General features: G+C 44.3%; 1 protein-coding gene across 5 annotated transcripts in view; it reads right to left on the bottom strand.

Moving 5' to 3' along the window:
• Positions 1-27,241, bottom strand: part of LRCH2 (leucine rich repeats and calponin homology domain containing 2) — a 121,666-nt gene that overhangs the window by 26,212 nt on the left and 68,213 nt on the right. Inside the window, exons 12-16 of one of the 5 annotated variants that reach the window (XM_056540276.1) lie at positions 22,499-22,594; positions 13,252-13,297; positions 8,526-8,636; positions 3,656-3,700; positions 1,474-1,524 (exon numbers count right to left, since the gene is read on the bottom strand). In XM_056540276.1, coding sequence (XP_056396251.1) covers positions 1,474-1,524; positions 3,656-3,700; positions 8,526-8,636; positions 13,252-13,297; positions 22,499-22,594 — 349 coding nt within the window. The remainder of the gene's footprint in view (positions 1-1,473; positions 1,525-3,655; positions 3,701-8,525; positions 8,637-13,251; positions 13,298-22,498; positions 22,595-27,241) is intronic. The other 4 variants (XM_056540277.1, XM_056540278.1, XM_056540279.1 and 1 more) reach the window with 4 other exon arrangements.

Genomic DNA, 27,241 nt, shown 5'->3' with positions numbered 1-27,241 from the left:
TTATTGCACATCTGGGTGTAGAAGAAAATCTGCCTTTACTTCTCTGAAAAAAAACTGCACCAAAAGGATGTTATATCAGGTATTAACTAGACCTCAATTTCACAACTTCACAAATTCACTGCTCTAAATTCCCCCAAACAATCCTGTGGTTACACATGAAGTGAGATGTCTAGAAAAGTATTTCAGGAGGGTTTGGAAATTCCAAAGTAGTTTGTATTCTGTATTTACTGGAACTGGCTTAAAGGGGTACTCCGGTGGAAAACTATTTTGTTTTTAAATCAACTGGTGACAGAAAGTTAAACAGATTTGTAAATTACCGTATTTTTCGCCATATAAGACGCAGTTTTTCTTCTCCAAAACTGGGGTGGAAAAGTCGTGCGACTTATACGGCAAATACACATAAAAACCCTGTCCTATCGCGGCGGTCCCTGTGGCCATCAATGCCCGGGACCCCCGGCTAATACAGGACATCACCGATCGTGGTGATGCCCTGTATTAACCCTTCAGATGCGGCGATCAAAGCTGACCGCTGCGTCTGAAGCAAAAGTGACACTAACCAGGCTGCTCTGTCGGGCTGTTTGGGACCACCGCGGTGAAATCGCGGCATTCCCGAACAGCTTACAGGACACCGGGAGGGACCTTACCTGCCTCCTCTGTGTCTGCTCTGTGCCGGGATCCCCTGCATGGCCGGCGCTCTCCGTCGTCGCGCACGCTGTCCCGTCATCCAATAGGAGCGGCGTGCGTAGCGACGTGATGGCGGCAACGGAGAGTGAGGATACCAGGTGACAAATTGGCAAATGTTTCATTAAGGTCTATTCACACGTACAGTATCCTGCACATATTTAATGGTCAGGATTTGAAGCTTTGTTCAATCATTTAGTTTACATTAATTAAAATCCTGCAGCTTCAAATCCAGCGCATCCAATATGTGCAGCATACTGTACGTGTGAGCAGACCACACAATATTTTCTGCTTGTGAGTCTACTAGGAAAAAGCAGAACATAGCTTGCATAGCTTTGGGTTGAATAGACATTCATCCTACACGCTGGCCCTCATAAATATGCATGCTTGGATTGGTTAAGAAAGCCAGTTTATGGTCTTTGGGAGAGGGTGAAGACAGATACTTCTAGATCTGCATATTCCCAAAGGAAACAAATGTAGTAGGCAGCTTCCAACAACCTTAGATGGCCTGGCATGCCCCCACACATATTAGATTATTACTGGATCTGCTGACAAATATAGGCTATGGGTTCCATTTACGTCATCAATGACAAGACCATTTCAATCATAGAAAATGCAATAAACAAAAGAAGGGAATAAGCAACAGGACTGACATATTGGGTATCTGCAAAGGAACAATAAAATGGGGCTTAAGATGCATTTAAAAGGATTGAAATTTGATAATGAAAAAGCAACCAAGAAACAGAACATACACTGAACAGAAATAAAAAGAAAACAAAGCACAAGATGTACCTCTGATGATACAGGAGATGAGGGTGACACATTTGCACTATCACTGTTTTGCTAAAATGAAATGAGACAAAAATAAAGTTAAAGTAATTCTGAATACAAACTGTACATGCTGAAATCCATGATTTTATATTGTGTTACAGCTACTATCTGCCTAGACTACAACACATTCTGTGGGAATAAAACATTAGTATGTTGCTGGGCATGACAAGAAAATAAACAGATCAATACTTCTCCCCCCCCCCTGCATCTCTGGCTCTCCAGCTGTTAAACTAGAACACTCAGGGCCGGAGAGTTTACTAGATTTCCTTTTGCAATAACTGCATAAAGGGAGGATGAAGAATACAGCTATTCATCATCTGCAATTTTCCAATGTTCATTCATTAAACAAATCACTTTCTTTACAAGCAGCAGCAGTCTAGTAACCAGAACTGTTTAGGGAACACCAACAATTCAGCCCATGGACTCTCTTCAGATAAAATTTAGGTAATAGGCAAGGTGTCATTCAGCTTCTCTCTAAACTCTCTCCCAAATGTATCTATATCTTCTGGACTGCGCACAATACTCCATGTGAGATCTCACCAGTGTTCTGTACCGCAGCACTTCCCTCTTTCTACTGCCAATACCTCTCCCTATACACCCATGAGCACTTCCCTCTTTCTACTGCCAATACCTCTCCCTATACACCCATGAGCACTTACATCTTTCTATTGCCAATACCTCTCCCTATACACCCATGAGCACTTCCCTCTTTCTTCTGCTAATACCTCTCCCTATACACTCATGAGCACTTCCCTCTTTCTTCTGCTAATACCTCTCCCTATACACCCATGAGCACTTCCCTCTTTCTACTGCCAATACCTCTCCCTATACACCCATGAGCACTTCCATCTTTCTATTGCCAATACCTCTCCCTATACACCCATGAGCACTTTCCTCTTTCTTCTGCTAATACCTCTCCCTATACACCCAAGCATTCTGCTGCCATTTCTTGCTGCTCTACGACATTGTTTCAATCACATTCTCTGAAATAATGACCCCTAAAGCACTTTCCTCAGATACTGAAGTCAGGACTGTGTCATATACTCTATATTCTGCCCGAGGGTTTTTACACCTTATCCTGCACTTATCCACATGAAATATCAGTGTCTAGAGTTCTTATTATTCTTTTAGTTTATCTAAATCCTTTTCCATTTAACAAATTCCTCTAGGAACATCAACCCCATTACAAATCTTTGTGTCATCAGCAAAAAGACCAATATTTTACCGAGACTTTCTGCAATATCGCTAATAAAGATATTAAACAAAATGGCTTCCCCCATAATAATGTACAAAAAAGGTTTTTAAAAAAATAATTACTAAAAACAGAAATTAAAAAAATCTAGGTGACCCATTCCAAGGACATTTTTTGTATTTGCATAGTAGTTTACACCCCCCCCCGCCCTCCAAATAAAAAAAACTATAACCATTATTTTTCCATCGCCAGAACCATATGCAGGCTTGTTTTTGTTGCCCAAGTGTACTTTTAAATGGCACCCTTTATTTTACCATAACGTGTGATGCAGAACACAAATACTTGTGGGGGAAAATAAAAACTTTTGGGTGGTTTCATTTTTAGCCGATTTACAGTGTGGTCAATCCTGTCTTTTTACAGCTGCCAGCTTAGATTTTGCTCTGAAGGTGGAGCATGAACCCAACAGGATGAAAAGGTTTCTTCCACTACTTTATAGGAATTAGTTTGATAGAAATAAGTTGGCACAACGTAAGACCCTATAATTTTAAATCGATGGGATTTTTGGCATCTGAACCCTCACTGATCAGGAACTAACTGCATTCACCTGAGAAATGTGATTACATTTTGCCGTGGGAAAAGCTTTCTTCTAACATGGAGATGACCACACAGTTATAGTTTATCTTTTTTTGTAACTTAAAAAAAAAACACTATGAAAATGTTCTTAAGTATGCGATTTTTTTTTGTTTAAGTGATATGGTATTATGTATAATTTTGTGCATTTGGTATCTTAATTGTACCATGTTCAGAAAACAAATAAAGATAATTAAAAAAAAATACAACATTTTATTAAAAAGGATATAAAAAGCAATGAATTGTGCATGAGCACTATCACCCATCATATGGATCATGAGTGAAAATCATACCCCTTAGGCGGAATACAGAGCGTCTTACCTCATCATTGTCATTCCCGCTTGAACACTTCCGAGAGGATTTGTACTGTGAAAATAAAATCAAAAAGTTAGGGATGTGGTGTGAAGGTTTCAGACTTCAGACTAAGGAACCAGAGAGCCATTCTGAAACAAATACAAAGTGGTCTGGAATTTCATCTCATAAAACTTTACTTATTCATTACAATTCTGCACACATGAACTCCAAGTACCCTCTCCATATCTCCAAGTGTCGTTTTGCTGTAAGGGATTATGGAATTTTAATGACAGGATAATTAATTTGTGATTTAATGCAATTCCTGCATTCAATATTATTTCATTTACGGTATTCACTATGTGGCATCTATAACATATTATAGAAGAGAGACAGAGGAGGGGCGCCCTGTGTATTACCTCATTGACCCAGAATCCTTATATAGGGATCTGAAGAGAAGGGCAATGATGCATGTATGTAATGTATATGTAAGGACGGGCACCACCTGCAACCATAAAAACTCACTGGGTGCAACCAGTTGCTATAACAACATTAAACTGACTAGAAGGAAGAAAGCTAGCAACTACAAATGATGCACTCAGAAAAATAATGTATAAACAAGTATCTTAATTCACATGTATAAACTGACAAAAAGAGAGAGCATACAGACAGTAAAATAATTTAAAAAAACACTCAATAATCTGGCGGAGTAGAGTAGTCCTTCAACGCCCACCCCACACTAGGGAAAATTGCCCATAAGAGACAATGTAGGCTGTCCCAAACAATACAAAAGAACAATACATAAAGAATGTATCACACAAGGGCTCCACAATTACAAATCTGAACAGGACTGTGACCAAATGTATCCATCAATGCAGCAAGTAATCCCAGTACGCCGAAGCACTATGTAATACCATGAAAATGACCACTAAAGAATATGTATAAGGTGTGGACTAACTGCAAGGCAATAATAATGAATGTAAGTAAATAGGATGCTATATACTACAAGCCTGTAAAGTGCATGTGCAGAATGATAGCCACTCGGAGCCCAAGTTCTGTCTGTGTAGATGCCGGGACCACCTACATCTCAGTGTGGGGGAAAAACTGAACCCACGCATTTCGCATCCAACAGCGGAGGCTTCCTCAGGAGTGAATGATAGCTCTCAGTGTCTGTCTTTTATATCCTATAAATTATCAACATCTGTTAATTACGGTACCTGAGTTAACTATTCTGATCAGCCGTAAGAGTCGGCTATCATGTGATATATGCGTGTGTCACGTAGTACCAACCCACTAGATGAATTATCCGAAAACAAGGCTCTGAACGCATCATGCATTACAACATAATATGAGAGCGAAGCTGAATAAGAAACCGAGGCTCTGTATGGAAACGAGACTCTGGATGCAGCATACAGCGTCTCAGGGAAAATAAAAAAAGAGGCTTGGCCTCTTCCCTCATAATATACAGATAGAGTGCCTGGTACAGGATATCAAAATGAAACCAAGGCTCTGAACGCACTAAACCTAAATGGTACTTGGTACCCAAAATTCATAAACCAATTATTTCACTTCCAGGTCGCCCCATAGTAGCAGTCATAGGTTCACCCACTGAGTTCCTTTCCAGCTATATAGATTGGCTTATCTCCCCTCTATTACCATACATACCTTCATATGTGCGAGACACTGGGGACCTTATTGCCTCACTCAATGACTTTCACTGGCAACCCAGCTACACACTAGCTTCCATTGATGTTGAGAGCCTGTACATCCGCATCCCTCAGGATGCGGGTGTACAGGTGCTCCAGGAATTTCTGAGTAGTTCCAACAAATCACAACAATTCAATTTGTCTCCGAATTGGTTTCATTCATTCTACATAATAATTGTTTCCAATACAACAAGCAATGGTACAGACAATGCCACAGTACAGCTATGGGCATGCCCATCTCATGTGGTTTTGCTACCATTTTCCTAGTCATCTTCAAACTTAACTATGTCTTCACCACCACTAATCCATACTCCTGTCACATAAAAACCTCTTAGATTTGTAGATGATCTCTTTATGGTGTGGGATGGGACTGTGGAACAATTCACAGCATTTGTCATGTGCCTGAATCAAATTAACACTACAAACATGACATTCACATCAGTCTTCGGCGATAAATGTCTGGAGTTCCTGGATGTGAAGATAGACATAGTTGATGGTACTATCATTACCTCAGGCTTCAGAAAACCCACATCCAGGAACTCCATTCTACACTATGCCTCGTCCCATCCCACCCACACAAAGAACAGTATCCCCACCAGTCAATTAACACGATTAAAAAGAATTAACAACACTGAAGCTATATATGTCCAGCAAGCTGCAGATCTCGAGACCTGCCTTCTCCAACGAGGTTATCCCTCTAAAGTATTAAAAACTGCAAAAGAAAAGGTGGCAGCCATTCCAAGATCTCAATTACTAAGAAAAAAAATATTCAGACAAACCAGAGATTTTCCTTCACATTCAAGAATATTCCCATGAATAATCTGATAAGACAAGCAATTCATAATAATTGGCCTATCTTACAACAGGATGCAGACTTGGAGACCGTAACCAAATTAAATCCAATTGTTACTTATCGTAAAAACATCACGATACATAGTTACATCAATAAAATAAAAAATAAACAGTCCAAAATACACACCTGGCTTAATGACACCCGACCAAATGGCAATTTCTGTTGTGGCAGTTGTAATTTTTGCAAATATAATCGCAAAAGCAGTTTCTTGAATTTAGGAGGCCATCATGTGCAGATACAGCGTTTCGCAACATGTCGTACCCCTTTCGTGGTATATTGCTTGGTCTGCCGATGTCGCCACTATTACATTGGGAAACCCATCAGACCATTTTCCATAGAATAAGAGCGCATATTCGCTCCCTCCGTACAGGTATAGGAGCAAGTAGATGGATATCCCATATGCAAACTTGCCACAACAGTAACCCTAATCATTTTACCTTTGCAGTCATAGAAAGAATTGAACATACTGAACGAAACTTGAACAAACATCAAATTCTACTTCGTAACGAAGCTAGATGGATCAGGGGGAAAATGGAGGGGAAAAAATAAACCGGCGTGGATTGAAGTGCTTGTGTGAACTATGTGGAAATATGAAAACTGATAGGTGTGGAATTTCAATCCACCTCGCTTTTGGTGTGTGGTTCACTTGTATTTGGTTGTTTTTGTGTGCACTCACTCACTTTTTTTATTTTCCTTTTTTTTTCCCCCCGCCCACAGGGTGTTATGTATATATCTATATATGGGGTTACACGTGTGGGTTACATGTGGTAGATAACCTCCAAGTTTAGAATATCATGTAATTTGTACTATTGGGGTTGGTTTTTACTTGTACAGTAATATCTTATACATATATGTGTGATACACACTCACATTCATTTAACATCCTTCCGTGTCAGATCATTCATTCATCTATCTATCTTTTTCTCATTCTGGCCCATCCATTAATACATGTCAGCTTTCCCTAGATATATATGCTTACATTTTTATTCACTTTTTCAGAATTATTATATTTTTTATTTCATCAGGTACTTTTTTTTATATAATCATGTAATATAGCTATATGCAAATTTTGTTATAGTCGAATAGTTATTCACATTACATAAATTGACCAAGCCCTGGCCGTATCCTCTGAAATCATTATAGTGCGTTCAGAGCCTTGGTTTCATGTAGATATCCTGTACTAGGCACTTTAGCTGTATATTGTGAGCGAAGAGGCCAAGCCTCAGACCAAGGAGGACCCCACTGCTGATACAGACATAAAAAAGAAAGACTACATTTTGCCAAAATGAACTTGAGTAAGCCAAAATCCTTCTGGGAAAACGTCTTGTGGACAGATGAGACCAAGATAGAGCTTTTTGGTAAAGCACATCATTCTACTGTTTACCGAAAACGGAATGCGGCCTACAAAGAAAAGAACACAGTACCTACAGTGAAATATGGTGGAGGTTCAATGATGTTTTGGGGTTGTTTTGCTGCCTCTGGCACTGGGTGCCTTGAATGTGTGCAAAGCATCATGAAATCTGAGGATTACCAATGGATTTCGGGTCGCACTGTACAGCCCAGTGTCAGAAAGCTGGGTTTGCGTCCGAGATCTTTGGTCTTCCAGCAGGACAATGACCCCAAACATACGTCAAAAAGCACCCAGAAATGGATGGCAACAAAGCGCTGGAGAGTTCTGAAGTGGCAGCAATGAGTCGAGATCTAAATCCCATTGAACACCTGCGTGTGTTGGGAAAAGGCGCCTTCCAATAAGAGAGACCTGAAGCAGTTTGCAAAGGAAGAGTGGTCCAACATTCCGGCTGAGAGGTGTAAGAAGCTTATTGATTGTTATAGGAAGCGACTGATTTCAGTTATGTTTTCAAAAGGGTGTGCAACCAAATATTAAGTTAAGGGTGCCAATAATTTTGTCCAGCCCACTATTGGAGTTTGGTGTGACATTATGTCCAATTATCTTTTTTTGCCTCCCTTTTTTGGTTTAGTTCCAATACACACAAAGAGAATAAACATGTGTATAGCAAAACATGTGTTACTGCAATCCTTTTCTGTGAGAAATACTTCATTTTCTAGAAAACCTTCAGGAGTGCCAACATTTACAGCCATGACTGTATATTAATACTGGACAGTAAATGCATGAATTTCCCAGGAACTCATCTACTAGAAGTTACACTTGGCAAAGTACCCAAACCTAGTTAAAGACAAGAAAACACTAAAAATATAAATCAATTACTGTGGATACTTTAGCAGCAGGTACTGGAATCTGCACATGGATATACCAGATCTGATGAGTGTGCACCCACAGCATCCTATACATAGTAAATAGGCATATATCCACTCCTGTTACCTTAAAGTACTCTTTCCTAGTCTGCTTGGATCGCCGCCTCTCCTCCGCTTGCCATACTGCACACTCTGCGGATGGCCACCCTTGTTCATTGATCCGCACCTTCTCCCCGTCCTGCAGAAGGAACATTGTTATTGATCATTTCTTCTTATCCTAAATGGGATGGTCTGAGCGATAGATGAAATGTATTTTACTCAAGCACAACAGAGGGCTGCTGCACAGCGTTGCTCCATCTCTATAATACTTCAGATTTTTGTTATGTGGCTACCCACAGTGTCTATTTGCAATAACAACTAAATTGTATAACTTCCTGACACCAACTGATTTGAAAACATTTGTTCTCCACTGGAGTACCCCTTTGGGCTAGAAGTTTCAATAACTTGTCACCAAAAAGGTCAGAACAACCACTGAAGAACTGCAGGCCACAGTTTACACAATTCCACAATAAGACAGACTAGAAAGACATCCATAATAGAGTTGGAGAGTTGCAGGCTGCAAACTACTACTGAACAAATAGAACACATACTATTCTTGCATTTGCCCAAAATTAAATTTAAAAAATTGTCAAATGTGGAACTTTTTGTCAGACAAGGATTCTGTTACGTCTGCTTTTCTGTTAATACTGCATTCCCCAATAATATCATCATAGCAACAGTCAGACCGGGGAGTGGTAGTGTGATGGTCTGTGGCAGGACCTGGGGGGCCTGCCAGCAATGACGGAATCATGAACTGTGCTCTTCATCTAAACATCCTGAAGGAGGTGGGGTTATACAGCAGGACAATAAACCAAAGCATACAAGCAACTCCGAATGGCTTATAAGAAACAAGATGAAGATTTTGTTGCGGCCAAGTGACAAATTCCTGCCTTTATTTCCATTAAGATGCAGTGGCAAGACCTGTACACTTTAAAGGGGTATTCCAGTGAAATTTTTATTTATTTATTTATCATAGCAAGTTACACAGATTTGTAAATTACTTCTATTAAAAACTCTTAAAGTGTAGCTCCCACCAAGTAATATATAATATAATCTGTCCCTACCTATTAGTAATCTAGCCCTAACCCCCTACCTGGCTTTAAAAAAAATTAAATCGCTTTAATAGAGCAGATTTAGTGCTTCTAAATCTGCTCTATAAAGCAGGGCAGGAAGCAGCGCGTCCCAGCAAGCGCAACGTCACTGATGCCTTGCTGGGCGCTTGCTTCCGCCCTCAGATCGTCTATGCAGCGCTTCTGTCGGGAGCGCGCATAGATGATCTGCCAATAGCACGGCAGGCAGCTCCGGGGTCTCCTCCTCCCTGTTTACCTGTGCATGTGCTATCCAGGGAGGAGGAGTAGAGGAGCATCGCCGGCCTGCCGTGTACGATATTACAGCCGAGACCCGGGACCGATTACAATAATGGTAGCTATTCTAAATAACTGGCAATACAATAGAAAACCTTAGAAACCCCACCAATGATCTTAATTACGCCACTAAATAGTTTAGAATTAGCTGTAGGCACATTTATTATAGAAATACTGATGAATAATCATCAGTGTGCCTACAGCTGTTTCTAAACTACAACTACCAGCATGCACAGACAGCTGTTAGCTGTCAGGGCATGCTTGTAGTAGTAGTTTTGCAACAGCTGGAGGCACCCTGATGATTATTCATCAGTATTTCTAAACTAAATGTGCCTACAGCTGTTGAAAAACTACAACTCCCAGTGTGCCCATACAGCTGTCAGGGCATGCTTGCTGTTGTAGTTTTTCAGCAGCTGGAGGCACACTGTTTGAGAAACACTCATGTAATTATTAGGGTGGGTGCCTCCATCTAATGCAAAACTACAACTCCCAGCATTACCATACAGTCATCAGCTGTCAGGGCATGCTGGGAGTTGTAGTTGGCATGCTGGGAGTATTAGTTGCCGGATCCTAACCATAACATGTTGCTGCCATAATTATTATAGTTTTTAAAGTTATATAAGACCTCAGATCAGACTTACCCATCCGGAGGATCAGCGTAGCAATGAGTGCGAGCGCTGCCTCCGGACAGGGTAACGGGGGCGGGGCGGGGCCGCGCGCGAGGCCAGTGGAGCTGGCCAATGCGCGTAGCCCCAGTTATCAGTGTGCTTGCTCTCGCCTGTTTGATTGACAGGCGGGAGCGAGCACAGCAGTGCCTGGATTTCGACTCATTGCCAGGCTGAAATGAGTCGAAATCCAGTAGTGACGTCACTGCTGAATGCATTCGGCCACTAGGAGGGCGACCCCTAGTGGCCGAATTTAAAAGTGATTTTAAACTTGTTTAAAATCACTTTTTTTAATTAAAGTATATTAGAGATATGTTGTAGTACTTAAGTACTACAACATATCAATTTTTTTACTTCATGACAGTGCCCATTTAAATCCTACTTAGTACTTAGTTGTTTTTTCTGTCTGACCACAGTGCTCTCTGCTGACACCTCTGTCTGTCTCAGGAACTGTCCAGAGTGCTCTGGACAGTTCCTGAGACCGACAGATGTCAGCAGAGAGCACTGTGGTCAGACAGAAAAGAACAGCTCAACTTCAGCAGCTGATAAGTACTGGTACTGGTTTTTAATAGAAGTAATTTACAAATCTGTAACTTTATGGAGCCAGTTGAGATAGATATATATATATATATATAAATTATCTTTTATTATATAATATATATTTTGGGCCACAGCCCAATTTAGTTTTTATTGTTTCATCTCCTTGCCTTTTAAGAGCCATAACTCTTATTTTTCCATCCACAGACCCATATAAGGGCTTTTTTTTTTTTTTTTTTTTTTTTAAATGATCAATTGTTCTTTGTAATGACACCTTTCATTTTACCATACAACTTGTTCTGCACATTTAAAAAGCCCCACTAATGCTTTAGATGCCACAATCAGTATCGACCACAGAATCTAAAAGGTTAATAGCAGGCATCAGCATGATTGCTCATGTCCGCCATTAGCGGCGAGGTCCCCCTGCTATCAGCCGGGTCGATCCATGCATAAAGCGAGTGCAGCTCCTGTGCTCGCTTCAAGTTTAGGACACAAATGTACGTCATGATGCGCCAATCACCAGGACAATATGATGTATATTTAAGTCATGAGTCATCTAGGGATTAAAAACTTCTTTTGCTCAAATCCATCCAATGTAGCCAAATTACAACTATCCTGAACAGAACAGTCCCCAGCATTCCTCAACAGTAATTTGTCCATCTTTGTCATTGAAAGTCTCAAAAAATGTTATGGTCACAAAACTGCTGTGCAGCCCTGTTAATTTTCACATAAATGTTAGACGGATTGAAAACAGTATGGCAAAAACGTGATGTGAACCCAAAGAAAACCGTATGGCAAAAAAAAACAAAAAACAGATGGAACAGTATGGGGAAAAAGTAAACCGTATGCGTTTTTTTAAAAACCATATACTGTTTTTAAAAGGGCGTACAGTTCAGTCCATAAAAAATGTAAAAAAAATACATAAGTTTTTACAAATTTTGTCCATTTTTAATGGGAGGGGTCTTGGGGACTTTAGGATGCAAATGCGCATGTGCAAACTTTAAAAAAAAAAACAAAAAAAAACCTATACGGTTTCCCGTATGGAACCGTATACATGTGCGTTTCCTATTGACATTCATGTTAAAAAAAAATAAAAACCGTATGCGGTTGCAGAACAGTTTTTAAAACAGACAAAACCGTGGTCAACCACGGTTTTCGAGTACGGGAGAAAACCGTATTGCAAGCAAACCGTACACAACCGGATGCATCCGGTTTTCAATTATTTGTCTATCTATACGGTTTTCAATACGGTTCCATACGTTTTCAGTAATGAAAACTTATACGGGAAACGTACTTTAAAAACATGGTGTGAACCCACCCTCACAGATTTTTTTCCCCCCCCAGAAAATATTAAGCTTCAATAAATGGAATCATTTAAAGGGGTACTCCATTGGCAGACATCTTATCTGATCACGGGGGTCTGGAGGCTGGGACCCCGGACTCCCCCCCCAAACCGATCACCGTGCAGACACCCAGTGTTCTAAACATTATGTTAAGAGTGCTGGGTTCGGGAGACCATTGTTGTGACGTCACGCCCCACCCCCTCCATTCATGTCTTTGGAAGAGGGCATGATGGCTGGATAGGGGATAAGCTGTCTAGCAATGGAGTACCCCTATAAAGCTTCACTGTGTGTTCATTTGTGATGCTTTCATCTTATACTTAAATTAGTTGGCCAATGTGAAACATTCAAGCATGACAATATTAGAAGGAATCAAGTGAGGGGCAAATACATTTTCACATCATTTTAACATTTCTCTGTATTCTGCTGGCGCCCCCTGAGGGCAGCAGCAGGAAGTTTTATTTCCACAAAACCATCCAATGTTAAGTTCCACCTATGCATTTGGTACAAATTCTACTTACAATACATAGAGCAGCATTTACCAACCAGTGTGCTTTCAGCTGTGGCAAAACTACAACTCCCAGCATGAGAGCATGTCCAGGCATTCTGGGAATTGTGGTTTTGCAACAGTTGATCGTACACTGGTTGGAAAACATTGCTCTAGAACAGTGGTCTTCAACCAGCAGACCTCCAGATGTTACAAAACTACAACTCCCAGGATGCCCGGACAGCTAACGGCTGTTCGGGCATGCTGGGAGTTGTAGTTTTGCAACATCTGGAGGTCCGCAGGTTGAAGACCACTGCTCTAGAAGGAGATTAGAGATGGCTGTAATGTAAAAATGTTTTACCTGCCAGTTACATGGTGACAATTGTGAATGATCCCCCGAACAGCTACTGCAAATACAAGAGGTTCACAATAAACACCTTGAAATATATACAAAGTCTGCCTACTAAAGAAATGCAGAAAACACAATAAACAGCAATTATAGTTCATAAAGTTAAACAAATATTAGGACTTACAAGCCATGACTGTATGAACTATATGAGCTAACTTTCAAAACAACTTCCCATAGCTTTACTGCATGTCAACATTTACATAGCAATCCCCATCTTACATTAGTAGTAGCAACCTATAAACAAATAAAACAACTTTACATGGCACTATACTGCCACCCGCTGGTGAAAAGCTAAAAGGAACTGGATAAATGTTTTTCTCCTAAGGCCAGTGTTTTCCAACCAGGGTGCTTCCAGCTGTTGCAATACTTCAACTTCCGGGCATGCTGGAAGTTGTAGTTTTGCAACAGCTGGAGGAACACCAATTAGGTGTCCGGGCATGCTGAGATTTGTAGTTTTGCAACAGCTGGAGGTGAACTGGTTGGGAAACACTGATGTGGAGTAATGTACAGTTATTTGTTCACCATATTGACAGCCAATAACTGGTTGGGAAAAGGAGATTTTTTTTTGTACCGTAAAATCTCCCTCTCTTAGCCTTCATTGGGGGACACCTAACTGATGGGTATATGCTCCAGCCACTAGGAGGTGTGGACACTAGGAAAAAGAAAAGTCGGCTCCTCCCTGGCAGGATATACCCACCCACCTGCAGTGAGGCAACCAGTTTTGTCACAAAGCAGTAGGAGAAGCCCGAGAGGAAATACGTCCGAAGGACCCTAGAAAGGAATCCCGGAAACAACCCGAGAACCGGAAGAGAAGAAATGGGTGGGTGCGGTGTCCCCTAATTAAAGCTACGAGAAAGATTTTACGGTGAGTACAAAAAAAAAAAAATCTCCTTTTCTCGTTCGCTCTTAATTGGGGGATACCTAACTGATGGGACGTACCAAAGCAGTCCCCTAGGGTGGGAAAAAACAAACACCAGCGAAAAGGAGACAGTCCCAAGACTGAACTCGCATGCCCACAAGGTCTATGGACAAGTCCCCAGATCGGAGACATACGAGGCCCAGAACAATGAGTTCCTGTAAGATCTCCCATCCAAGTAGAAGGACTAGAACACCAAGGGAAAGGTCCATCCTCTGTAGAGACCCAAGGGCACCTGGGTCAAAAAGAGAGACAAGAAAACCCAGGAAAAAGGGAACCAGATGCCCGCGAAAAAACTCTCCTGCGAAAAAAACTCTCCAGAAAGAAGGGAAGGAGAGAAGAACAGAAATACTGCCCCAACCAAAGGATCACTGAGGAGTCAGGGGCCAGCCGCTACAAATGCCAAATCACAGAACCAACAGCAAGGCTCAAGAAATTGAAAAGCCACCATAAAAGAAGGCACACCGCAGCATCTCAGGACAGAGTCCAAATCAAGGGAGCAAACAGTGATAGATCAGAGTGGTCTAAGAAAGCCTGAGCAGCCTCAAGAAACCTCCCGTCAGAACGGAAATGGAGGAGAACCAATAAGAGCCCAGCTTGGACTCCCAGGGTCCGGGCATAGGAAGAATTAGCCCAGAAGACCTGGAGTCAATGAAGTACGACTGACACAGACAAAAGGGGAAGAAGGACATACAAAGAACTAGGCTGTGATAGCGGACAGAAAGCACACAAGCCCAGACTGTAAAATTTACCGATGAACGCATCTTGGCAAGTGTCAAATAGTCCCTCCAGGAGGGGAAAAAACAAGGGTGGTTGAGACGACAACCCAAGTAAAGACCTACGACGGCATCCTGATCCCCGCACCCCAAGTCAAAAGGGGGGCGGCAAGCGCGCTTGGCGCAGAAGGAGCAGGGAAATGCAAGCACTGGGTGGACGAAGCACCCCGGCTCCAGCGGCAACCATTGCCGCCTGGAGGAGCCACCGTGCGATCCAGGAGGGATCGGAGCCCTGCCTCCGGAGCTGGGCAAAAAAATACATGACCCGTTGAGGGTCAATCCAGATAGTGACGAGGAGGCACCTGAGTCACTCTGACAAAAGCCCTGGAAAAGAACCCCCGGAAGTACAGGGAGGAGCTGAGCCGACAGGCGCCCGAGCAGGCCCCATGTCAGAACAGAGGAGCTCAACCGCCCTGGAACTGTGGATACAACAGCACCGGAAGCCCTGGGGCGCACTCACCAAGCAAAGAAAGGTGGCTCTACACCTACGAAATGGTCCTAGCATATGTAGGAACACAAACATGAGGACCCCACGACAACAGCAGCAGACCAAGACCGCAGACACTGAAATATCCACAGGACCAGCAGGAAAGGAGTTATGCCCACAGCAGGCCAAGAGTGCAACATAAGAAGGAGAACAAGTGACGCTGCTGTTGCTGTAAAGCAAGGCCCTGGAATCCACAGACAAAAACCAAAAAATCTGCACCCCATCTGCTAGACACCCAGGCTGCAGACGCAGACTAAAGAGAAGAAGAATGGATGTGGAGCCGGAAAAAAAGGCCAACACAGTGTGACCTACAGGAAAAAGGGGGACTTAAGAACCCACATGCACACACTCAGCGGGACTGCACCTGGAAGAGAGACACCAGACCACAGCTGCAATGGCAGCCGAATGTGGGAGGCGACCAGGAGGATTGGAACACCCAGCAGACATCGTCTGGCCATAGGGGGAAAAAGACCGTGGCCACGTCTGGTCCCACACACAATGACGCACGGTGTGGAGAGATACCGGCCCGTAAACAGTAGCAGGCATGCAGAGAGGGACCTGCCAAGCAGGCCACCCATTAAACCAGTAGGTAGTGCAGTGTACAAGGCACATGGGGCACATCGGAGAGACTCCCACGAAAACTACCATGGTAGCGGTGAACTACCATCCACAGGGCGACAATGCATGGTAGATGACCCAAAGCAGCAGTCTGGCTGAGCAAGGAACCCCCCCCCCCAGAGCGTAGGGAAGGGGAACAGCCTGACCGGAGATGACTGCACACCTACTACAAAAGTGGAAGGGCGGGGAGACCAAGAAACCCCGCCCCCTGGGGGGAGAGAGAAGCAGAGAAACCGAGTAACGCATCCCTGACATCTCGCCTAGTGTCCGTGGGAAATGCTGGGTCAGTTCCATGCATACCAAGCACCAGAGTGGGGTACTGGAAAACTAGCCGCAAAAAAACATCTGCCGTGAGATAGTCAGCAGAAGAAAAAAATGCAGACAACTGTCTGGCTTACCGGTATGAGTCCCTAGGGGCCAGCGAGTCATCCCAGCGGGAACCTCACCCAGTAGTGAGGTTTTGGAAGACCAGTCGCAGATACACCGGTGATGTGATGCGTAACAAGTGGCGCAGGAAACCTTGCAGACCCTACCAGGTAGAGGACCAAGGAAAACGAGACAGTGTATGGGCACCTCGCTCAGGTGGGGGGTACCAGAACCCCAGTCTCAGATACATCAGACGCGTGATTTATGACAGTCGGGGCAGGCAACTACACAGACCACCGTCTGGCTACCTGGCATGGACCAGGGCGGATAATGGAACACGCCATCGGAGGTCACCCACAATAGCGAGATACCGAAATTGCAGAAGCAGAGACAACAGCTGGTTGATGTAGGACAGGCGGTGTAGACCACCAAGCAGACGAAAGACTGGCTTACTGGTAAGGGTCCAAGATAAAGATGCATCCCATCGGAACCTCACCTGGTGTAGACAACCCTGCAGATCACTATCTGGCTAGCCGGCCTGGATACACAGAAGACAACCAAGCATACCACCGGCACTTCACTGGGCAGTGAGGGACCAGAACCCCAGACGCAGCTACACCAGCCATCTGATGTATGACAGGCGGCGTAAGCAACCAGCAGACCACGGACAGGCTTACTGGCAGGGACACACCGACGACAACTATTCATCCCATCGGTACCTCAGTAAGTAGTGAGGGACTGGAACAGCAGCCACAGACACAGCCGCCGTGTGATGTATGACAGGCGGTGTAGTCCACTATGTAGACCGCTGCCTGGCCTACTGGGGCGGATCCACGAAGGACAACCATACATACCAACAGTAGTGAGGAAACGGAACTCTAGTCGCAGATGCAGCAGCAGAGAATTGTGTGACCGGCGATGTAGGAACCATGCAGACTACTGTCTGGGTTAGTGGAAGGGGTCCGTAGAAGACTACGTAACGAGCCTTAGGGTCCTTAAGACACATCGGAGCAGTCCTCCATATACCGCACAAGGCAGTGGGGTATGAGAACTGCCGCCACAGACACCTCAGCCGAGACAAGAGTGTCAAATGGCAGAGGAAACCATGCAGACAAATGTCTGGCTTACTGGTATGGGTGCTGAAGACACATCGGGTTAGATCTCCATATACCGCACCAGCAGTGGGATATCGGAACTGCAGCGACAATACCTGAGCTGTGATATGTGTAACAATCGGCAGAAGAAACCATGCAGAACACTTTCTGGCTTACTGGTATGGGTTCTGAAGACACATCGGCCAGTTCTCCAAATACCGCACTCAGCAGTAGGGTATCGGAACTGCAGCAACAGAGACGTGTGACAAATGGCAGAGGAAACCATGCAGACAACTGTCCGGCTTACTGGTATGGGTCCATCGTAGAGTCATTCCCTCGGTACCTCGCACCGCAGTGGGGCACCAGAACTCCAGCCGCAGATATATCCGCCGTTTGATGTACGACAGGCGGTGCAAGCAACCATGCAGAACACTGTCCGGCTTACTGGTATGGGACCAAAATTGACCACGGAACACTCCAACAGACCCCTCACACAGCAGAGAGGTACCCAAATTCCAGCCGCAGATACATCTACTGGGATGATTCCATAGAAGACAACGGGACGCTCCGTAAGACACCCCCAAAAGAAGTGAGGGGACCGGGACTGCAGCCGCAAGACGGGCAGAGTAGAACACACCTCGCACCGGCAGACGATCGGGGGTGAGCCGCAGAAGCGGCAGTCATGAAAAGAGGGACAAGGAGAGTTTGGCATAATAAAAATTAGGCCTAATCACGCTGTATTTATTTATATGCACATATATACATATATTATATATTTTATTTTTTTATATACGGTTCCCGGCTGGGTAGGGGCCAGCGGGCTGGAGGGATACGTTCCAAAAGGACAGAGAGTCAGAGGAGATAGCCTCTGACATCCCAGAAAAGACCCCAGCAGCGCGCCGAGTCCGGAGGACTCGCTGCGGGGTGGAGAGGAGCGGAGCTAAGCTCCGTGGAAGATACACCAATCCCTCCCTGTCGAGTGCTCCTAAGGTAGCGCTGCCAGAGCAGGGAGAAGGTCAGCCGTTGACCCTCAGAATCCCGCTCTGAGGAAGGGAAGAAGAGGGGCAGAGTTATCCGCCGCCATTACGGCTCCCGCAGGGCGGCACGGCGCCCCGATGAGGAGAGCCGTGACAGTGGGAAATAAGTACAGGGAGCCTCCGCTAAGGTCAGTGGCTGCCCTGAGACATAAAACAAAATGAGAGGCTACTAGGGAGACCTGACCCCAATAAAGTTATTAACCCCTTAAGTCCTGTGCGGAGAGTGGGAGCCACCGCTAAGGTCGGTAGCTGCCCGGAAACATGAAACTGAGGGTGAGACTACCAGGGAGACCCGACCCCAATAAAGATATTAACCCCTTTGCCGGGAGGGGGGCGGTTGCCAGAACATACTCACCTATCACCCATACACCTATCTTCACATGCTCACCAAGAGACGTCTTCAGCCAGCATTTTAGTCACCTGCATCACGTCATGCTGCTCCAGCCCAAGACGAGCAGGAAAAATAGGGGGACCTGGACCCACGGTGCAACCCCAGGCGCTGGCTGTTGGCGGGAAGGGGTTAACGGTGCATTTGTATCTTATGTCCCGTGCCCCTTAGCCGCATATGGGGGAACAGGTAGGCGCCATGCTCCTGAAAAAGGGAAACAAAAAGGAGTAAAGAACCTGACTAAACAGCCCTTACTAGAAAGTAATAAAAGACCAGGTCTGGAGAGCTCCAGACCTGTGTGTCTATCTCCTAAGTGACACTAGCTAAAACTGGTTGCCTGACTGCAGGTGGGCGGGTATATCCTGCCAGGGAGGAGCAGACTTATTTTTCCTAGTGTCAGCGCCTCCTAGTGGCTGGAGCATATACCCATCAGTTAGGTGTCCCCCAATTAAGAGCGAACGAGAAACAATGTTTTAAGCCATCTTCACCTATTTTTACGCAGTGCATTTTGAGGCTTAAAAATATGCCCATATTTAAAAACAAAATAGGTCTAGTTTTTCCTTTTTAAAGACTTTTTATGCATTTTTAAAATTTTTTTTTTACATAAATAGGGGTTTACCTAGAAACTTACAAAAAAAACTCAGTTTTGTAAAAATAATGCAATTTTTTCTATGTTTTTATGTATTTTGCACAAATTGGTGTAATGTAACTTTTTTGGTACCCTAAGAATAATCACAGGCCTAATGGCTGTATTCACATGCACAATATCTGCTGCAAATTTGATGCTGCAGGAATCAATGTTAACTAAAATGATTGAACACTGCTTCAAATTTGCAGCAGATCCTGTATGTGTAAAAACACCCTAAAAAAAAAATATAAATAAATGTAACATTTTTACTGTGAATTTTTCTCAGGGAATTAAAAACAATGGGAAACAAATTACAGATATAACGCCTCGAAATACTCCAAAAAAATAAAAATAAAAGTGCCTTTTGAATACCATTACAGGCAGTTTGTTTTATATCTTTCTCAAAATAAAAGGAATTAAGAAAGCAATTGACGTGCAGCATCTCAGTACATGGATCCCTTGGTTATCACATCGGTGCATTATTAAAGGGGTACTCCACTGGAAAACAATTTCTTTTAGATCAACTGATGCCAGAAAGTTAAACAGATTTGTAAATTACTTCTGTTAGAAAAAAAACCCAATCCTTCCAGTACTTATCAGATGCTGTATCCTACACAGGAAGTTATTTTCTTTTTGAATTTCCTTTCTGCCTGACCACAGTGCTCCCTGCTGTCCATGTCAGGAACTGTCTAGAGCAAGAGAGGATTGCTATGGGGATTTGCTCCAGCTCTGGACAGTTCCTAAAATGGACAGAGATGTCAGCAGAGAGCACTGTAGTCAGGCAGAAAGGAAATTCAAAAAGAAAAGAACTTCCTGTGTACTTTACAGCAGCTGATAAGTACTAGAAGGATTGGGATTTTTTAACAGAAATAATTTACAAGTTTAACTTTCTAGCACAAGTTGATTTAAAATAAGATTTTTACCAGTGGAGTACCCCTTTAATTCTTTGCCACGAGTGCCAAGAAGCCGCTGTGCATAATTAACCCCTTAACATTCAATTTTCATTTTTTGCTTTCTCTCTCTTCTCCTTCCAAGAGCCATAACAGATTTCTGATCGGGTGACAGAGTGCCCCCTCTGTCAAACCCCTCACAGGTCCATTTGTGTCACAAAAAAAGCTCTGACCTTTCAAGACATGGACTTCACAAGACCTCTGAAGGAGTGTTAAGGAAGCTGCTGCTAACATCTTTGTGCCAGACACAACAAGTCCTGTGCGATATGGCTCCACGGATTGGTTATTAAGGAAGACTACAGATCCCAGCCAAAAACCTGTATATTAATTGGATTAAGTTTTCCCCTTTCTGTACTGACCTGTGGTCACTGTTTGGACTGAAAGTGTTTGGGCACACTATTGATCTGTGGTGTGCTGGAAGTGTTTTTTTTTTTGCTTATTTAGATGACGATCTTTCAGCTGATAGTCATAAAGTAATAATATTGTATATTCCTTGGCTCAGCTTTGGACTTTTCATGTAGTGTGGTTAAGAAATCTTAAAGTAACAAAAAAGAGGCATGTACAAAAATGTGGATTGACCATTCGATATAAGGACAATGCCAAAATCCGGCACTGCATGTAGGTCAATGAACAGATTTTACAGGGCCTGATGTAGATCACCATCACAGCAGTAAGATTCATTCGGAGCACTGGAAGATTAAAAAAAAAAATATAAAAAACACTTTCAATACGGTCAAAGTCTGGCGCTGTATGATACAGATCCTGACAAAGCATTTAAAGATGCATTTAGAGAAAATGGAAGAACACTGACATAAGGGTGTGTACACACGTGCATATTTTCTGCTGCAGGTTTGCTTCAGCAGATTTTGCTGCCCATTGAAGTCAGCAAAAATACGAACATGTGAACACACCCTTAAAAGGGAACCTTTTGTCACTTTCGTGCTGTCCGATCCATGAGAGTCACCAGCAGCTTCTCCCTGCTCCACAGGCCTTGATGGATATATCTCTTCCTATGCCCAAAGCTCTATCAATCAAGGCCGATGTGGTAGGAAGAAGCCACTGGAGACCGTCACAATGACTTGTGGTTCAGGGTGGGCCAAGCTAGTAACAGTGACCTCCGCTTGTCATTGTCAGGTCACTGCTCTAGCCAGTGACTAGCTGTTTAAGCACCCCATGTCCACTTAGACATTTTGTATGCAGAGAATACTCCTTTATGGCTACTTCCACACTGCAGTGCACACTTGCTGTGTGTATCTGAAAACCTCCCTATTCTATTTAAGGCTCCTTTCACACTGCCATTAGTACATGGCAGCCTGGCGGCCCCCATAATAGTAAATGGAAGCCGCCGGGACCGGTTGTTGCCCATTGCTCCCAGTCATGAAAACGGCCGTTGAAGTCAGAAAGAGAAAAAAAAAATTTTAAAAAATAAAATACTTTGACGACCGTACTCGATGGGGAGCAACGGCAGTGTGAATTATTAAAATCTGCCTCGCATATTTAATGTCCTAGCACAAATTCGTCTCACTTCAAGAGGTTGACTGGCAGAGAGGAATGCCATCAGTTACTATGGTGGTAAAACCTGAAAAAATTGCCACACTGTTTAAAAAAATACACAACATTTGTGAAACAGCAGAATATGTTACCAAACATACAGCTTTATAGGTAGATGACTAACTTAAATCCATGTTCTGTACATAGTGTAAAAAAAACACACCATGTACAGATCAGAAGGAGAAAAGCTGGGTGCAGACTGTGCATGACCAACACAATATATAGACAGATTAAATAAATAGAAGGCCAGTATGACTGTATGGTACATATAAACAGAGGAACACCGATAAATGGGTAAAGAATGGTATTTTAGACAGCATGCAATTAATTACATGAAGCTGAAGTAAAAAAAAATAAATGGTGCAATAATTAACACCTGATAGTTTACCCTAAGTAAATGCGATACCTTGATGCTCGTCCAGCAGCTCTGCTCCTCTGGAAGAGCTTTTCACTGAATGAAGTCCTATAACTTAAGGGCCTCCGTCTGGTGACACATTTCAATCAAACCAACCAAACCCAAAAAGGTGCAGATAGGAGTAGGAGATAGTTCGGAAAGTTAAGAGTTGTTAGTTTTGTCAGGAAAAGAAAGAAAGGAAAGAGATTAAAGATTAGATGTCACAATGACAGAAGAGGGAAGAATAATTCAGGTTATGAAAGGGTTACATCCATGTCAGTAATCCTAGTAAGGGTAAATCTGCCATAATAAATGTATTGTGCATTTGGCACGGGGATGAGTCTTTAAAACATTTTCTTCTCTATGCAGAATTGTGGATGGAAAATTTTCAGGGGAATACAGTAGAAAAATGGCTGAGATTTTAACAAACATAACCTATAAATTACAGATTTTTTTGAAGCAGAAAACAAGCCCCACTAAACCTATACTGAAGACGCGATAACAGAAGACTGGAGGCACGGAGCGAGGAGGGTTAAGTATGATCGGTGTTACCAGCCTGTTCCAACAGGTTAATGCGTGACACTGATGACAGATTCCCTTTAATGGGGAAGTACAATTCCACAAGAAAATATGCATGTTAATTACCTGTGGATTTTCAGCAAAATTTGCAACTGTAAACTTAAAAATATATATATATTTTTTTTAAGTGATCTATTTGCACTAAAATATTCTTTATAATTTTGAAACCCATGGAAACAAATTGTAAAACCGTCTAAATTCACATTACTGTTCACCATAGGTATCTGTCGGCATCCCACGAAAAATCAGATGCAGACATATTGAGACACACAGCAACGGGCACCTTTCATTTCGATGGCCAAACTAGTGTCACCTAGTGTCTTGTACTCCCTATGCTGCTAAGAAAGGACATGTTCTAAGTATAACCTTCAGAGCCTAGAATGAAGGAGCAGGCAAAAGCAGACTAGAAATAACAGATGGGAATAACTATAGAGTAAATTCACACATGCATATTTTCTGCTGCAGATCTGCTGTAGCAGATTATGCTACCCATTGAAAAAGCAAAAGCAGATCTGCAGCAAAAAAGTAGATTTTTTTATACTTCCTGTGAAATCTTTCTGAGGATTTATTGGGGGACACAGGAAACGTGGGTATATCTTGCTGCCACTAGGAGGCTGCCACTAGGCATTAACAAAAAAAGAAGTCGGCCCCCTACTGGCAGTATATAACTCTGCCCAATGACTCAGCTAATCTGTTTAGTCCCAAAACAGTAGGAAGGAGCCAAAAAACACAACAGAACAGAAGGTCAACAAATAACCAATGGGGTGGGTGCTGTGTCCCCCAATGGGTCCTCCGAGAAAGATTTTACAGCAAGTAAAAAAAAAAAAATCTACTTTTCTCGTTCGGCTCCATTGGGGACACAGGAACCGTGGGACGTACCAAAGCAGTCCCCGTGGTGAGAAGCAGAACACAGCCAGAGAAAAATCAGGTGGAGAGCGCCACTGCCGCCTGCAACACTTTACGCCCAAAGCCGGCATCAGCAGATGTAGTGTGAATTTGGTAAACGTGTGCACGGACACACATCTGCGGTGCCGAGCCCTGTTAAAGACCACCCAGGAGGACCCAACGGAACGGGTGGAATGTGCCTTGACCCGGAAAGGAGGAACCTTCCCTTTTAGAACAATAGGCCTCCGAGATGGCCGATCAGATCCACCAGGAGATGGTCGCCTTAGAAGCTGGAAGCCCATGCGCCAGCCTTCCGGAAGGACAAACAGTGAATCACTGCGCCGAAAGGAAGGGGCGGTGGAGAGATAGACTCGAAGAGCCCTGACCACATCCAAATTGTGGAGAGAGTGCTCCTTAGGGTGAGAAGGGTCTGGGTTGAAGGAGGGAAGGACAATATTCTCATTAAGATGGAAAGCGGAGACTAACTTATGGAGAAAGGACGGCACCGGCCGCAGCATAGTCTTGTCCTGATGGACAAGAAAAGGAGGGCGGCAGGAGAAAGAGCAGTCAATTAAGACACCCGCAGGATCGGGATAGAGATCGCTCCCTGAGGGGCTCAAATGGGGCACCCTGCAAGGTGCTGAGTACCAGATTCAGGTCCCAGGGCAGAGTGGGGGACCTGTATGGAGGAGCCTCGTGAGTCACACCTTGAAGGAAGGTGCAAACATGAGTGTCGGATGCTAGGGGGTGCTGAAAAAGGATGGAAAGTACCAACACCTGTCCTTTAAGGGAACTGAGCTCCAGACACGCTTGCAGAAAGGAAAGCAGGTTTGGCAAGGAAAAAAAACAACAACCGGAGACAGGGACCCGGCCTCGCACCATCTAAGGTAGGCACACCAGTTGCGATGGTAGATCCTGGCAGAGGATGGCTTACGCGCCCAAACCATGGTGCGAATGACCCGAACATAGAAAACTCAAGCCCTTAACACCACGGTGTCAAAACACAGCAGCAGAGAGGACCTTGAAACAGAAGGTTTCGACGGTCCGGAAGCCACATAGGGATGTCCACCACAAGACTAACTATGTTGGCAAACCATAGGCGCCGGGGCCAATCCAGGGAGACACAAGAATTGCTGAGACGCCTTGAGCTTCCTCACTACTCTGGGCAGAAGGGGAAGCAGAAGGAAGAGGTAAGGAAGGGTGAACTGCGCCCAGGGAATGACCATCGCGTCCATGGCCAGAGCTGGACCATGGCGGGACTTGGCCATGAACTAGGGGACCTGTGTTTAGACAGGATGCAAAGAGGTCGACATCCGGGGTCCCCCAATGTTCGCAAATTGCTGCGAACACCTCTGGGTGGAGAGACCACTACCTGGGGTCAGGCAAGGAGCGACTCAAAGTCCGCTTTCCAATTGTCCACCCCCGGAATATGGATCGCCAAGATGGAGGGAACCTGACGTTCTGCCCAGACCAGAATGCTTTTCACATCCACCATTGCCAAGAGGCTGCGAGTGCCCGCCTGGAGATTGATACAAGCCACTGCTGTGGCGTTGTCCATCTGAACTCGAACAGGACGACCTCAGAGGGACGACTCCCAGTGGCGAAGACAAATAAAGATGGCCCGAAGTTCCAGGACATTGATGGGGAGGCGGGCTTCCTGGGGAGACCAACGTCCCTGAACCGTCCGGTCCTGAAAAACGCCCCCTCAACCGAGGAGACCCGCCAACACAACAGGAGAAACAAGCTTTCCTCCTGGAGAAGAGGAGAGCGGAGCCACCAAAAGGAGAGACTGGCGAGCTGTGAGGTGCAGACTGATTCGGCGGTGGAGGGACAGTGGAGATTTGTCTCACAGAGACAGGATGGCCCACTTGAGAGGGAGACACGGAACTGGGCAAAGGGAACGGCTTCCATGGCTGCCACCATCTTGCCCAGCAATACCATTGGTATACAATTTAAAATATATGCACATATATGTGCTTATATTTTTAATTATTTTAAATTGTATACCAATAAAATTATGCTTTTATGACCAAGTGTTTCTTCTATTGCGCAATACTAAATTGACACATAGGTCTCTATATATAATTTGCTCCCTCCTATTCTCCAGCACTACTATGCAAGAATGGATGGCCACTGGTTGTGGGCGGCGCAAGAGGTGAATTCCGGACAGCAGAACACTCCGCTTGTCTGGAGAAAGCAGAACTTGAGCCCTTGCGGTGTCGAAACAAAGCCCCAGAAAAACCAGCAACTGAGAGTGAGAGGGGGTTTGATATCTCCCGATTGATCACTCAGACGAAACTGGTCAGGGTCTGAAGCGGGATGCTGATACTCTCCTGGTTTTCAGCCAAGGATGGGCGCAGGTGGCGATTGAGGAGCTTCAAAATTAAGAATCGGACGTATCGTTCCCCCCCCCCCCCCCCCCCCCCCACACCCTTTTTTTGGGAGCGACAAACCGATTTGAATAAAACCCCAGAAAACATTCCTTGGGCAGAATTGGCACAATGACCCCCTGTGCAAGGAGGGTGCGGAGCACCGACTAAAAAGCCGAAGCCAGAGCAGGAGAGTGGGGAGGACGAGACTGGAAAAATCAATCCTGGGGAAAAGAACCAAACTATTCGGTAGCCACTGGAAAAGACCTGCACCAAGCAAAGATGCCCAAAGAGTGACAGGTGATAACCCACCCGAGAGGAAGACTCGGGTGGGGGTGCCCCTTCAGGCGGAGGTACCTGGTTTGGCAGAAAAACGTCCAGAACGGCCATCCTGCTTCCAAGAGGGAAGCGCTTTGAAGGAAGGAGCCTTCCAAGACTGCTGGCTTGTCCTTGTGGCTCGAGGCAAAGGACAGAAAGGGCCTTCAGCCACATAGAGAGGCATATAGCAACCAAAGTGCCAAAAGCAAAGGCTGCACAACATGCGGACTCTAGAGACGCCGAGCACAGATAATCACCAGCGTTGGAGATCTGGAGAGCGCTAGGTCATCTGGAGGAGCCCCAGATAAAATGCTTTGGCGAAGTTGGGAAGCTGACAACACCTTGGACACCCAGGTTGCAGCAAACGCTGGAAGCAAGGTCAAACCTACTGCTTCAAATGCAAATTTCCCCAGGTTCTCAATCCGCTTGTCGACGGGATCCTTGAAAGACGCATCAGCTAGAAGAAGAGTGGTGACTTGTATAGGCAAGAGACCAGAGGGTCCACTGTAGGCGGGGCAGTCCATTTAGAGACGAAGTCCTGGGTAAATGGAAACATAGCCAACAGCCGTTTAGAACCCTGGAAGTG

The sequence above is a fragment of the Hyla sarda genome, chromosome 9, assembly GCF_029499605.1.
Source record: "Hyla sarda isolate aHylSar1 chromosome 9, aHylSar1.hap1, whole genome shotgun sequence".
NCBI classification, from domain to species: Eukaryota; Metazoa; Chordata; class Amphibia; order Anura; family Hylidae; genus Hyla; species Hyla sarda.
The sequence above is the reverse complement of the archived record's forward strand: the minus strand, read 5'-3'. Positions and strand labels throughout refer to the sequence as shown.